This window comes from Sciurus vulgaris (genome assembly GCF_902686455.1).
Source record: "Sciurus vulgaris genome assembly, chromosome: 6".
Classification (NCBI taxonomy): domain Eukaryota; kingdom Metazoa; phylum Chordata; class Mammalia; order Rodentia; family Sciuridae; genus Sciurus; species Sciurus vulgaris.
The window spans coordinates 128982372-128998343 of record NC_136466.1 but is presented as its reverse complement, the minus strand read 5'-3'; the positions used below and the strand labels follow the sequence as shown (position 1 = coordinate 128998343).

The window sequence follows — 15972 nt, the reverse complement described above, 5'->3', positions numbered from 1 at the left end:
TCTGAATTCCCTAGTTAGGGAGATGAGGCCAAATAGTATCATACTTTTTTTTTTTTTTTTTGGTAACTATTCATGGCAGAACTTCAACTACTTTCCTCTTAATGTGGTGTTCTGTGCAGTTAGTTTTTCTTTCCGTGTCTATCTTAGAAAGATGGATTTTTTAAAATTAAAAACATGTGACAACAGTGATTTCGGCGTATTCTGCCAGGAGCAGAATACAGCGTGAACAAAGAGAAAGATTAATTAATTTAGGTACAAGCTCTGGCGAATCAGATAAAATTATCTAACTGATAAGAGCAGGTTTGTTCCCATTTCCAGTCATCTCCTCTGTGTTTTAATATTTTTAAAAATGATTTCTGCTCTAAATGTAACCATCCTAACAAAACCCACTATGAAACAAAATGGGATAGGGATCTTTCAATTTTGTGAATTCACCATTTTCCTTAAGTGCCTGGAATATTCTAGAGTAACTTACAGGAATTCTTCCTCATTTCAATAATAAAAACATGAATGATTAAAACTATTGGTTAAAAAACAATTTGTGCTTATTCAAGAAATTGGGATGGTAACTTGGGATAGGACATTTAAAATACATAAATTGAGATGAATTTTGCCTTTATTACATGAGCATATCTAAGTGAAAGTATGCTTTAATGACCTAAAGCATGCTTTGTCTCTTGGCATACATTAGAGGTAGGCCTGGAAAGAAAGGAGAGCCATGGAGGAGGTAGGTCCAAAGCGTGGAGCATGTCAAAGAACGCACCTAGTTTCATCTCACAGGCCACAGCTGACACTTGAGAGGAAACTCCCCCAAAGCACTGTCAAATGTGGCTGTGAAAAATTTTGAAATAAACTTAATCTTTTAGTGAAAAAGAAAAAAAAAAAAAAGACAAAAGATAGATAGCCAATGAAAATGGAAGAACTGGTAAATGTAATTGAATACATTTCGATTACAATAACTATGAGACAGTTTTTAAAATTAGCTTTTGTGTGCTATATTGGTCTCAGAAGTTGTGCCAACTTTAGGTGGGTACAGGAAAAAAAAAATCACACAATACATCTCACCTTCTAGCAAACATTCGACACCAAAATCACTTTCCCTGAATAATAACTTGAACTAAGTTCCAAGTTTTCTTTTTTCTCTTTCCTTCCCCCGCCCCCCCTTGGTTTTTGTTTTTCGTTTGTGGTGCTGGAAATCAAACCCAGAGCTGCGCGTATGATAGTAAGTGTTTCTACCACTGAGCTATATCCACATCCTAGTTCTGAGTTTCTATAGCTCACTTCTCTTTCATTATTCCACTCCAAACATTATAGGCCTGTGTCTGTGCTGAGCGGGAGAGGGAGGGTGGAGGGGAGGGAGGGAAGAGAGGACACTCCATAATTCTTACATGGAGTCCATTATAAGGACACAGTTGCTCCATTTCACCTTCTTGCCCTGATCCACTCATTGAATGTTATTAAAAGTTATAGAGACAACTCAAAGCAACAGATGATTTTGTGTAGATAGGCTGGAGGACAAGTTGACTTTTGTTAATTGGGCCCTGAAAGTTTTCCATCCCACCTTGGGCAGTTTACTGTACGGCTTGCCAAACTTTTAAGTTATCATAACTAGTTTCACCCAGATGCCAGACAAAACAGACAAGGAATTAATTGGAATGATCACAAATACATTCCTTTGAATAAATTAAAACACAATGGCTACTGCCAGGAGACATTTAAAATAGAAAACCTGAAACTAATCAATCAAAACAAGTTTAATGCTTTTTTGATGTTGTAGTTGGGAGAGACTTCACTTTATAAATAACTGAAAAATTACCTAGGGAGAAAGAGAGAGAGAGAGAGAGAGAGAGAGTTTGATAGCATTAAGAAGGAATTTTTGCACTGTCAAAAAGAAATGCCTAAGGAGACAATATCTTCTGTGACTGTTTCCTTATTTTTTAAAAAATATTATTGTTATAAATGATAAGAGTTTTTTAGTGAGGACTTAAACTATTGGCTCAGTTTTTAAATTATAACACTGAACAAATCAAAGTCAAAGTGTAAAAGCCCAGAACAATACTGGGAGATGAGGGTTTTGGTCAGATGTTAGACAGACTCTCCAAACAGCTGGAAAAGATGTTGATTCTCCTTGGGAAATTTGTAATGTATTTGACTCATGTTTTCATGGAGCTGTGGACTGTCCTAGGGGATTTGAAAGAAAGAAAACTTGCCAAGAACTTTATCTGGAAAACGATAGTATTTTACCAGCTTTCCAATTAGACAACAAAAGAATTTTAAAGAACAATAACAAAAATACTCAAAATGGACAAACACTCTCTCTGCAGCAGTAATGGTCAGGTTATACATCCACAAGTGATTAAGTTATCCAAATTCATTTCATGTATGCACAACTATTTCTTAAAAATGTATCCACACATGAATACAACATGAAGTGATAGAAAAAGAGGAGGGACATTCATTACTTGAGTTGGATGGATGGTAGGTTTGATCTCACATTCAGTACACACACATTTTCTCAACGAGTTCAGTAACAAGTCTCTTTATGCATGCCTTGGCATACCTACAGCTAGTATCGGATGCCGAGAGGCCAGAAAGGGAAGATTTGGTAATTGAATTCCTGCTGATGTGAAGCAATTTTTTAGTTCTAAACAACCCTTGTATAGACTTTGCTTAATCTCTTAAAGGCTTTTAATTATTTCCTTATCAATGTTGGCAATTTTTGTTTCCCCAAATCAGCCTGAAAGAGGAATTGGGAATCATGTACGATGCACACTGAAATACTTATGCATGAAATATATCATGTATGGGATTTTGGCTTAAAAATAATCCAGTGTGGATAGGGAATCCATGGGAGTAGAAATTTAACATGACTTTCTATGAGTTGTTGATTGCTGAACTAGGTAATGACTATGTGGGGTTCATTATGCTATATTTTCAACTTTTGCAAATTCTTGGAATCTTGTACATACTTTTTAAAGTTTGGGAAAAAATGGGGATACAAAAATTATGTCTTGGTTTATAAATGTAATAATTAGACAAAGCAAGCTCTTCCCATATTTTTAATTTCCTAGTGATTTATCATCTGGCCACATTGACAGTGATTTTTTTCCCCCTTTAAAAAATGGTTCTCTTATTTTGAATATTATCAACACAATTAATGTGATTATTTTGTTTCCTAGAAGCACAGTATGGTATAATAAAAAGGATACAGAATTTTGAGTCAAAATAACTTGGGTTCTAAAGTCCCGGTGTACTATTTTTGAATCACATTACCTTGAACAAGTCATTGAATCTTTCTGGGGCTTAATGTGGTTATCTACAATGCTTGCCTCATAAAGCATAAGAAAAATATTAGGTTGAACTACAGGATTTTTTTTCTTATGTCAAAAATAGTTGGATCAGGCCAACTTCATACTAGTCCACCCAAATATAAGACAGGGTAATTATGATTTCTTTCAGAGATTTTTAGGGGTAGGATTCTTGTCATATAACTTGCTATTACACAGTTTTAGTGATATGGTGGGTCAAGGCAATTTCTGTGGAACATGAAACTGGATCTGTTTCAACAGGTGAATTGTAACTGAGTACTGGTCTGTTCTCCAGTACTAGTATTATACTGGGATTTTGACGTCAAGGGTAAAAACAGTTACGAAAGCAACATGAAGATGTGTGGGTCCCTTCTGGAGATGAAGTGAAAGATGGCTCCATGCCACCAGTTTTTCCTTGTCATTTTTATGCTAGTAATGACCTGAAAATATCAGAAGTAAAATTCCTAAAAATGTTGTTTTTCACTCTATCACATTCATCTTATTTATGCAATGGCGATGTTACCTTGAAAAACAGCTGCATAAGAAACATGAATGCACTGAATACTACTTACTAGTGAGGAAAATGACAATGATAGCTGAAGGATAGTGATTTACAAACACAACAGCAAGAAATCCAAAGGTCCAAGAGACACACCAAATATAAAAATTTACACTGGGTATAAACTTGTTTTAAAATTTTTAATATCAGGCTGGGGTATTGTAGCTCAATGGTAAAGCACTTGCCTAGCACATGTGAGGCACTGGGTTTGATCCTCAGCACAACATAAAAATAAAATGAATAAGGCATCATGTCCATCTAAAATTTAAAAAAAAATTAATATGAAAAATACTATAAATATAAGTTAACTGATGTTAATGTCATAGTTTTCACGAGGACGATTTTTAGAGGTGTTATAAAGCTGAAATGATATAGTCATTTAAAATATGCATAAATAGTTCTAAGATATTTCCAATAATTTCTCCCTTTTGTATTTGTGGTAGAGTCTTAAACGTTTTAGGTTGATTTAAAATTTTATTAAGTCAAGCTTCCAATTTTGTGAATAAGACATGGTTACTTTCCCACTGCTGTAACTCAATTGGTCACATTGAAACAAGCAACACAATTCTGAGGTTAAGCATTAAACACTTCCATTCCTCCCAAACGTGTCCCTTTAGGAGATTATTAATGGGAAAGAAGCAGAGTTCAAAAGATATGGCTGGTAATAAAATTTCAAAATGCAGCTCAGTTTCCAAATTTTAATAGCAAACAACATGTTCTGTTAAATTCAAGCTTTGATACAAAATGCACTATTCTTAAAAATAATCATTGCCTCCCCACTAACAAAGCTATGCAAAAGTATGTCTTCCTTGTTAATTTTCTATGTTCTTCAATTTTTTTTAAATTAAAACCATGTTTCCTTTTTACACTGTGAGCTGAGGGTGAACACTAAAGTTAGATTTTTTTAAATACAAAGATGCAAATCTATAGGGGGGAACCCTGTAACGGTTTGAATGTGAGGTGTCCCCCAAAGCTCATGAGATAATATAGCAATAGGTGATGACATTTTAAGAGTTGCCACCTAATCACTCTATTAATCCATTTGCTGTATTAATAATTTGATTACTGAATGGAAACTGTAGGCAGGTGGGAGTGGCTAGAGAAAGCTAGTGACTGGGGCATGCCCTTGAGGGTTATATGCCTTGCCCCTGGCTTCTTGATCACCCTGCTTAGGGGCTGCCCAGAGCAGCTTTCTCTGCCACCCGCTCCACCGTGATGTTCTGCCTCATCTCAGGCCTAGAGCAATGGAGTTGGGCAACCATGGACTGAAACTTTGAAACTGTGATCCTCAAATAAACTTCCTTCTCTAAATTTTTCTTGTCAGGCATTTTGCTCACAGTAACAAAAAGCTGGCTAACACAAATCTCTGTATGTAAAGAATACATTACTATCTCCACTTCTAAAAGTTCATAAATGAAGTGTGGAAACCAGTTTATCAAGTGATTATGTAAGCATTTTAGTTGGTATAATGACATTGACAATTTGCAACCCAATACAAGTTATTTTAGCCATTTCCCCAATATACATAACAGTAATAGAACAGTTTATGCCTGTAAATAGCTGATTACTTATTCACTAATATGATGTGACTGTTATAAAGCATTCTTTCAAATCAACTGGTAAAGTCACTTAATATTCTTGATGTAAAACTAAGTGAAAAGTTACTTACTTATTGTAACTCAACTTAGTCCAAACATACAACATAGATATTCAAATACAACAAATGCATTTGGAATAACAGAGCATGTGAGCCATGTCACGGTTTGCATTCCTTCCCTCGGTTTGTGTCAGCCACATGCACAACCCTCTCTGGGCTACTACTATTAGTAGCTTTAGCACACAATCATTCCTACATGCTGCTTCCACCCTCTCCTGGTTTTCCTTCTGAGGTCTCATGTCTCCTCCCTGTTTACTTGTTCCCTTGGTTCCAATGCCTGCCTGGCATCTTCAATATCTCACAGGTATATATATATAACTTAACAAACCTCTACACTTGCATTTCTTAAGGCCTATGCATGAGTTTCCTAAAGTTCCTAGCAACTCATTTTCTATTTTTTAGGACCTCTAATATTTCAAAGTTCTCTTGATTCTTCTTTCTCTCAAGACAAATGTCTAATCCATGAGGAAATTCTGTGGGCCCTTCCATCTTCAAAGTACCTTGATTGTACCCACTCCAGTCTATACCACACGACTATCTCTAGCTTGGATTATTAAGTGGCTTCTTAACCGGTCTCCCTGTTTATGGTCTCCCAAGGTAGTCGATAGCATCCTGAGAGAGCCAGAGATATCTTTCTAATATGTGTGTTACTCTTCTGCTCTCAATCCTCCACAGCATCCCCATGTCAATCAGAGTAAAAGCCGAAGTCATTGCATGTCATTGTTGACTACATGAATGAATGGATAAAGGAATGAATGAATGAACAAATGACCCTGTTTTGGGCAGAAGAGAAAATGGTATCAATAGTAGGGGCCTTGCGTGTAGTAATGCTGAATAGTTACTATTCTCTTAACTTCTCTTACCTGCCCCCAGCTCGTGGAACATGCCTGTGTCCCACCAGAAACATCCCCAGGTAACTCAGGATCAGAGCTCAGAGATCCTGGGGTAGTCCAGAAATCAGGAACACAATGAGATTGCTTTTAGCTGTACTGTTGGTAGAACTAGCCTTGTGGTCTGTCTGGGACACTGATTCAACACAACATTGTATGCAAAGTATACAATGAAACAAATCACACACTGACTTTCCAACTTATTTGCAAATTAGGTACAGCCTACCCTGTAGCAAGGTACTGTCACGTACCCGCCTCTTGGCAGGTCGCCTTACACCTCTATCATGCTGTCCAGGTTGGTCTAGCCAAGAGAAAAATGAGCCAAGTCAGTGGCTTGGCAGCTGAGAGGTTGTAAGTGCCTGAGACTGTCAATTAACTCTTAATCTGAGAGGATAAAAATGACATTTTATAAGGTTATGAGGTGATTATTTTCCTCCATAATCTGCCCTAAGGTATAATATATGAAACATGCCCTGCCCCTGTGAGGAATTTCTCCCTTATACTGATAGACATGAATTATTTTTAATGCAAACAAAAGACTCTCTGTGCTCGATGTTTTCTGCTTGGAAACAATGTGTCTGTGAGAGAGAGCAAAAGCACAAGACACTGGAGATAACAGCAGAATTCTTAAGGTCACTGCTTAGTCCTTGTAGCCCACCCTCTTGTCTAGACTTATCCCAGCAGCATAAATTAGCAATGTAGCACGATTTGTGTATTTGTTTATTCATTTATAAATTCAATGGCCCAACAAGTACTGAAGCGAGTAAACGTGACAAGCATTGTTCCAGCAGTTAACAAAAAGCCATGTCCACACAGAACTTAAATGTCCAGTTTATTAGATTTACTGACTTAGTCTCTGCCTTGCTGCATGCAGAACTTTAGGCAACTATAATGCTACAATTAATTAAAGCCTAGTTGAATCCTGAGAGTCCTTGATGATCATCGGGCATGTATCCAAGATGAAAGAAAAAAAATTAAAAAAGAACTTCTGGCTTCTTTACCGAAATGAAGCCTTCCTTCGTTTTCCTTCTGTCTGTGAGATGACAATAAGCCGCAGAAGATGAGTGGCAACAGAGAAGATGATCTTCTGGTTATGGCACCTCAGAGAGGTCAGAAACTAAGCTGTGCATGAGGCACCAGAGCTGCCCACCTGGGGGTGCTGACTGAGTTGAGAGTGTCTGATGCAGATGTGTGGGCCCACCTCCTCTGTGGCCCCTGAAAATGCAAGCTTTTTTCTCATTACTCCAATCCCAGTATTTCCTCCTCTGTCTTTAGCCCTTTCTCCCACATCAATTCATAAGAGAAGAGTAAGAGAGGAGGTAGGCAGAAATGTTGCCTCCTGGAAGCAGTTAACAGACACTATAAACATTTCGAGTCAGCCAGGTGGGACTTGATTCGGTGGCTGTTCACTGATGGAAGGATCACAGTTTCACTAATCTGACCGTTACATTCTTGGGGGGCTGGCCTATAAAGGAAGCACTTGTAAAATAATTCCCCTTGTTCCATTATACCTGCAGGAAATTCTCAAGGATCTGGGCTTTTAGGGGCACCCCAAATTCATGACGAGTGTTTGACATGGACATGATGCAAGCCAAATGCTCAGTTTCTGATTCTGTTTCCTCTCATGGCAGCATCTAGTGACTTTAGTTAGCGCCAGAAAGACACTACGAGCATCTAGGCCTGTGGGGTGTGGCAATGCTAAGTGTCCTATTGAGAAAGAGTTTGAACACTGAAGGAATTAAAGGAAAAGTATCTGTACGACTCCTCTGGGAAGGACTAAAGCCAGCTGAGACTCAACCAGCCACAGGGTTTGCAGGTGGGTGGGTGGGGAGAACATGCTGACCTGACCTGTACAGGCTGCTGATAGGTCTAGGAACATCAGTACAGCTGTTTGGCCAGAATCCCTGGCTCTGCATAGGTTGTCTGGCTGTGTAGCTATAATAATAAAAATGGCAAGAAGGAAATTAAGAGGCTATACCTTTCTATCAAGAAAAACTACCCGCCATCACAGTGTGGCTCCCGTGAGCACTGCAGATTCGGGGTCCTGGATTTAGCTTGTGTGCCACCAGTGTTCTATTCATTGGAAGGAAAAAAACTGACTTCTTGATTTCTTCATTTGTTTATTAATAACATTGTTTGGGTGCCTCCATGTCCCAGGTACTGGAATATATACAGGCAGCAGAAACACAAATGAAACAATCTCTGCACTGAAGGGCCAACGGGGTGGGATGACAGGGGACAGAGATAGCAAGTGAAAGCCAAAACAGTGGGGTAAGTGACACGTCAGAGACATACCTGGGCTGAATCTAGAGTAGAGAGGAGGGGCATGCAGGTAGAGGGAATAACATCTGCAAATGCTGCCAAGAGCAGAGTGATACCATGCCCCATTTAGGAGCATAGAGTCCATTCTGCTGGGTTATTGAGTGTTGTAAGCCAGAGTGGCTAGAAAAACATGAGAGGCAAGGGGTCTGGGTCACAGAGGGCCTCCTGTGCTGTGCTCAAGAATCTGAACTTGTAGGGAAAAGGGAAGCTAATTCACAATTTTATGCAAGGGCTTGATAGGAGCAGATTTCTAGCATAGAGAAAAATGACATGAGCAATCATGGAGCAGGCAAGCATGGCTGGCCCGAGACTAAACAAGATGACTGTCCCAAGAGACTACCTGGTATATGGAAGTGTCATTCAGTGAAGAAGGACAAAAAAAAAAAAGTATGCAAGAGCACATGAGTTCCATTACTGTTATACTCAACTAGAAGGGGAGTTGGTAGTTCAGTGCTTCAGAAATGTCTGTATCTAGGAGGAAGTGAGGGAGGTAGCAGCATGTGGGTGTTGCTCTAAAGAAGTCTGGTAGCCACCTTCTTGGATGATGGATTTGAATAGTACTAACTTCATGGCTTTTTTTGTTTCTGGAATATTTACATCCAGTGGCAATTTGTCTCTGGACTATAGTAAATATTTCACTTTTCCTCTTTTTTTAAAATACCAAACACAAATTAATTACCAAAAGACTAAAAAAAGTACACTTTAAACCCCAAATTACAATGTCAATACTGGTGTATTCAAGACACAGGCAAGAAAAACATAATTTTTAAAATTCTTTTTAATTTAGCATCATAGTCTTTTTGCATAGTGATTTTTACCACTTGAACAACTAAAAGACTGTAAGTAATAACTTCACTTCTAAGGTTAATTCCTATTCAAACGGAAAGTTTTCCCATCAGCTCTGTGTCATGAATACCTGGTCTGAGTTTTTATGGAATATAGATCAATATAACCTTAGAACTTAAGTCCATACAATTTTGCCAAGACAAACTAACCCAGATGATTGACCCCACTGATAGAAGATATCATATTTTGAAAGATACCAGAACAAAATATAAGTATTTCAGACTCAAGCTCTTTGATGATGAAATGAGAGTAGAAAAAGTCTTATCAAGTCTCTGCAAAAAAGGTCTGAGAACAATGAATTTGAGTCAGGAGAATGTAGTCCTCTCTCTGCAATGCTTCCATGGGTGCCCTGTGTGACCTTAGGAAGTCCCTCTACTCTCACCTCCCAGTTACTCATTTTCTTCCTATCACCATGTGGAGTTTCATAAAGTATTTTATGTTCTTAAGATGAAAGATACAAAGTGTACCACTTAAGTGGAACATCTGAGTCATCTCACCAGGAATAGGAGGAAACTCACCAGCACACTGCCATCCCGGAGACAACAGCTTTATCCAGTGGTGTTAGTTCCCAGCTAACACATCAACAGAGGCCGAGAGTCCACGTGGAGTGGAACATTTCAATGTAAAAAGGTGGGTGGGGGGCTGATGGATAACCAAATCCTGTCAGTGATATGTTGCTTGGTATCTATAGCCTGAGAAAATATATAAGGCTCAAAAGTTACTGGTAATTCAGGAAAGGTCGTAAGTGAATTTGTATTTTTAATAATCACATGATATTCACACATATTTTCACACACATTCAAAGTAGTGATATCTGTGTGAGACGAGACAACACCTCAGTCCCTGGCATCCCCGGTTTGCAATGAGCCTAAGAGACTCCTGACTTTCAATCTTACTGCGCACTCTGATATTTGGATGACCTAGCAATGGAAAGCTATGTCTTGTTAGCCTTAGTGGAATCATAGTAAAATTTAGTATTATTTAAAACTTCCCTGCAAGCAAATATTTTCAATAGAGAAAGGAGCAAAGTACCTCAAGATGTAACTCATGTGGGAAGCCACAGAAAATTGTGCACAACAAGCTGAATAAGAAGCTTTCTAATAAAATACATCTAAAATTTCTTTTGTAAAGGGTTTTGTAGGATATAATGCACTACACAAATAGTAAGAGATTCAAGTTTGTAGGGTGGAATATTAATTTCCAGAACCACTCTGGTGTGGCCAAACCACTCTATCAGCAGAGCCAGTACCCCACTTGACTGTGGGGCTCATGTCACTTCCCCAGAACGACTTGCTTTGAGTTCAGAATAGTACATCTGCAGATGGGAGAACCGGCTGTCAGCAGGGAAAGAAAACACAGATTAGTGTAAATTATAATATCTACCATTCATTGACCATTTCCTGGGTGCCAGATCTTTATATATATCACAAATATTATCATTAAGCCACACAATGCAGCATCTCGTTTAATCTCTATTTTTAGCAGGGATGCCAAAAGCAGAGTCATGGAGCTGCAGAAAATGATGGTGGGCTTGATTCCAAAGCCCTCCTCCTCTACTGTACTGATGCTGCTTCCTGTTAAGTAATAGGCACACAAGTCATGTGTGATGTACACGCCTGTAGATCCAGTTACTAGGGAGGCTGAGGCAGGAGGATTGCAAGTTTGAGGCCAGCCTTAGCAACTTAGCAAGGCCCTGATCTCAAAAGAAAAAAGAAAAAAAGGACTGGGGATATAGCTCAGTGGTAAAGCACTTACCTAGTATGTGGGCTCAATCTTCACACACACACACACACACACACACACACACACACACACACACACACACACACACACACACACACTATAAGCACTCAAAATTTGAGGAATTTTCCCCAGCATGAGATGTTAAAGTAATTTGTTAGATACCAATCTGGCAGCTTTGCCTCACAGTTTAATGTCTTGATTCTACTGTTTTGAACATATAATTTATCACTTTGGGCACTACTGATTTCACTAGCTGATAAACTCACGATTCCTAAATGATCCTACTCATTGCCTTTCCTTGTTTATCTTGTTACACCTATTTTGCAAAACTACCAAAGGAACACAAACACATACTGTTCTATCTTCAATTTCCTCATTTCCTAATAGTTTGAAAAGCAATCTGTAGCCACTCTTTCAACTAACAACCAAACAATGCCAGCACTGTGAAAAGCACTTAATTCATATTACCTTTTTAAATTCCTTATGACAAAGCTATTATAGTGGTGTTGGATCTCCATTCTGCAAGGGAGGAAAGCGTTCATATAGCTAAGTGGCTGAGACAGAATTCATGGAGAGGTATGTTGGACACTAAAGACCTGATTTTAAACCCAATTTTAAGTGTGATATTATGCTCACCCAGAATACAAACATACATTTTTCTCCTCAGAAGAGCTCAATGGTTAAATGAAAGGGTGGAGAGATTCAACTCATCAGAATTTAATACCCTAAACTTGTTCAAATCCTGTCAGCCTCAACTTCATTCCTTTTAATCCCACAGAGCAAAGAATTTAGGACTGTGAGCTAATCCAGAAGTCTTCAGATTTAAGGGAATCGGTAATGATGGCCTAGGAGGATGGGCCCCCATCTCCTTTCCTAGAATAAAGATAAGTTCATCTCAAATGTTTAAGGAAAACAAAACTCCAAACCGAAGTTCCTGACCAACACATGGAAGGATGTCCCTAAAATCATAGCTTTAGCCAGGGGCAATCACTAAAAAAAAGAGACTGCTTATGGGATGGTTTAGCTTCAGAAAGACCCCAGTTCCTTCATAGTAGACTCTGGTTGAGTCATTCATAGAAGAGAATTTTGAAGGTCACGGAACTAGAGATGAAATAGCTAGATTCTAGGAAAAGAGCAATCACAGAATTTCCTATTTATGATTTTTAATTTTCATGAAGCTAGTGGAAACTGAGATGTTAGTAACAAGAATTAAAGAATATATGAGAGTGGTATTATTGTTGCCTGAAGACAGCTGTCCTTAGATTTTATTGTTTGTTGGTTTTTAAACATAGAATGATGCTTGCTATACAGTAAGTCTGAAAGGCCTGTCATGGAATGAGGGTGTGATCCAGTGGGAATTTCAGTGCCTGCATCTTTCTGGAGCACTTTTGGGGACTTGATAGTCTGAGTGGCAGTAGGAATGTTTCAGTGCAATCCTGATGAAAAGAGTCACTCTACTTGGGACTCTTTGAAAACTTGAAAAATATTAATTTGCAGTATCTACAGGAACTCTTGGAAGAAAGCATGAAGCATTTTCAAAGATAGGCAAGGAGTCTGGACCTTTCTAGCAAGAAAGAAGAAACTACTGGAGGGGTATGAGAAGGATGGGTTTCAAAAGGGGGCTCCTGTAACCAGGGGGCCAGTGAGGAGGGCATGAAGAAAACCCAGTCACAGGAGTGACAGAAGGAGAGTCGGCCACTTCAGCTCTAGACCGGACAGTCTTAGATCCTCGCCACTGCCAGATGCCCTCAGATTTTTATTGACTCAATTTGTGTTTTCTTGGGTCTAAATGGCCAGTGGGTCATGGTGTTTTAATAAGCCAGGGCTAATTATTTTACACATAGAGTGCATGAGGGCTATGTTGAGGTACAGGAGGAGGGTAGGCTCAAAAATATCTCTGAAAAGATGACCTCACTTAATAGCATTGCTAGGCAGTATGGCCAAGCTACCACAAATGAAGGACTTAATAAATTTTAATTAGCCTCTCCAGTTATTAAAAAAAAACATCCAATTTCACAGTTTCTTCTTGTGTAAACTGCCAGTCATGGCATGAGTTGGTTCTTATTCTTTTCAGGATGGCATATGATATCATGTGGATTATAAATAGTGGACAATGGAAAACTTCTTAAGATAGAGACTTCTATAATCCTTTGGTAATTCAGTGCTGTTTATGCAATTTCTAAGCTGTTACTGGAGAAACTTGTCCACCTATTTTGAGTTATCAGGTGCCTTGTTACACATAAGTGTATTTTTAAAATAAGTTTTCTTTTAAAAAGATCATTAATTGACTCAACCCTTTTGCATCTTAAGGGAATACAGAGAACTTGATGCTAGACTCACACTCCAAATTCATGCCTCGGCTTTATAAACAGCTTCTGAACTTTTTGGTTTTAGTTTGGGGACTCTGGTATCCACAGCAAGTGAGTGAAGGCTACTTACATCACATCACCTCAGCAGTTTCACTTCCTTTCTCTTCAGAAGTGACAGAGGAGGTGTGCTACGGTTCACTCCTGTTTCCCTCCAACTGCTCCCTTATGACAATTTGCATTTTATTTTGGACCAGGGCAACTGTAATTATAAATTGGTCTACTTTCTTTAATCTGGGACTAGCAGCAAATCATTTTTAATAGCGCTTAATTCCCCGTTTAATGGATATCTGCATTCAGCTGGTGACTCAGCCATGTACCGCCCAAGGCCAGGGTGGATGAATCAGAGAATAGATAGAAGAAACCTATTAGGTAATCTCAGGCAGCTCTCTGCCAGACTCAGGCTGATTCTCAACAAGAAAACTTCTAGGACCAGTTTGGCATACTTTTTATTTGCCTCCAAGCATGGAACTGTGAATACTTCCTCCATAGGCTGTTCTATAATTTGAAGAGTTCACCCTCCCTCCCTGCACACCATCTTGTTAGAAAGCTCAGGGTTCACTTTGACTATGTGCATGAACTTTTCTTCTTGGCTATTTGTAAGCACTTACATATTTAAAAAATGAATGCCCTGGATATCAAGGGAAAATGAACTATATATAAAAGAACTTCTTAACCACTGCCATCAAAATTAGAAAAGGACTCATATCATGGACTATGTTCTCAGAGGCTGCTGTCTTTTATATGCTTCCCAGTTCTTTGTTCAGTCTAATTCTCTTCTTGCTGCTTTCCTCTGAACTCTGTCCAGCCGTTACACATCTGGAATCGAGCTGTGCATAACACAACAAACTATTCTTAGTGTGGTCTTACATGATGCAGATAAACTCTGGGTCTTATTTCCCCTGCATCTTTCTTATTTTGCTTGCTTCCCCCTTTCTTTTTCTTTCTCCCCTTTTCCTTCTCATCTTATAAACACTGTTTGGACATTATGTTCTGGTGAGTTGTCTGTCACTCATTGAATTTACTGTACTTAACAATAATGGAAAGGATAAAAATCTCTTTTGAGGTCCTCAACCTATTCAGTTGATATAGTGATACATTTTTGGGATTTCCATTTTTCTATAATTAACATCATTGCCATCAGCTGGGTGCAGTGGCATACACCTATAATTCCAGCTACTCAGGAGGGTGAGTCCAGGGGATTACAAGTTTGAGGCCAGCCTGGACAACTTAGTGAGACCCTGTCTCAAAATAAAGAAAATAAAATAAAACGGGCTGGGAATGTATACAGCTCAGTGGCAGAGTGCCCCTGGGCTCAGTTCCCAGTACAACAAAAACAAAACAAAAAATAAACGAGCAAAAACCCAACAACCTCTACCTTTTTTTTTTTTAAATACTTTAGTTGTCAATGGACCTTTTTTAAATTTTTATTTATTTATTTACATGCAGTGCTAAGAATTGCACCAACTGCCTCAACACATGCTAGGCAAGTGCTCCCACCCTGAGCTACAACCCCAGCCCAAATGGTACCTTTTTAAAAGGTCAATGCATTACCTTCTTTATAATTATTCTGCATAGCTACCATTGGCAATTGATATTTTCCCATTTCCAGGTAGATGTACAATTTTATCTACTTTATGGCTTTGCTTTTCTCTATGTTGATTTATAATTTTTTTTATTTTTATTTTTTTTTGCTAAGGCGGTTCATTTTGCCCTCAATTGACTGAAAAAAATCATATTTAAGTCTAACTTCTCCGAACACTTATTTCTCTATTCTTGCAACCTCTGCAACATTTCAGAACTGGGAAAGACTGAATCTGGAACTGGGACATTCATTTTACCTTTAATCATGTCCACTAGTCCTGTCAACTTTCCCCCACATATGTGATAACTGCATCATTTATAGCAGGCTTTCAGAAGTCTTCTTTTAAATATAGAACTTTGAACTAATCTGTGTAAAAAGCTTTCAATCTAAGTTACTCACAAGAATGGAACAATCATGGAGCCAGATTTTAGCTCACCTGTTTACAAGAATGAGTAATGTGCAAATATCGCCCTCGAAATTCCAGGGGAGTTCTAGGACTGCATGGACCAACCTCTCCATCATCCTGCACCCCCATGAAGGGCAGCGTGGTCTCTACATCCATTGCTCTTTCTCGTCTATTAGGCTGGGTTCTGGTCATTTTTTTCTTCCCCATTTTTTTGTGGGGGAAACCAGGGATTGAACTTAGGCGCACTAGACCACTGAGCCACATCCCCAGCACTATTTCCTATTTTATTT

The 15972-nt window shown here is 38.7% G+C and overlaps 1 protein-coding gene across 6 annotated transcripts in view; it reads right to left on the bottom strand.

Annotated features, from left to right (window-relative positions):
• Window positions 1-15972, bottom strand: part of ARL15 (ARF like GTPase 15) — a 387266-nt gene that overhangs the window by 72968 nt on the left and 298326 nt on the right. For 3 of the 6 annotated variants that reach the window (XM_079143488.1, XM_079143486.1, XM_079143485.1), the window contains one exon: window positions 1158-4125. The exons of the other annotated variants lie outside the window; for them this stretch is intronic. In XM_079143488.1, the coding sequence (XP_078999614.1) occupies window positions 3880-4125 (246 nt within the window). In that variant the 3' untranslated portion in view covers window positions 1158-3879. Of the gene's footprint in view, window positions 1-1157; window positions 4126-15972 lie in introns of those variants that run through there. 6 annotated transcript variants of the gene reach the window in all.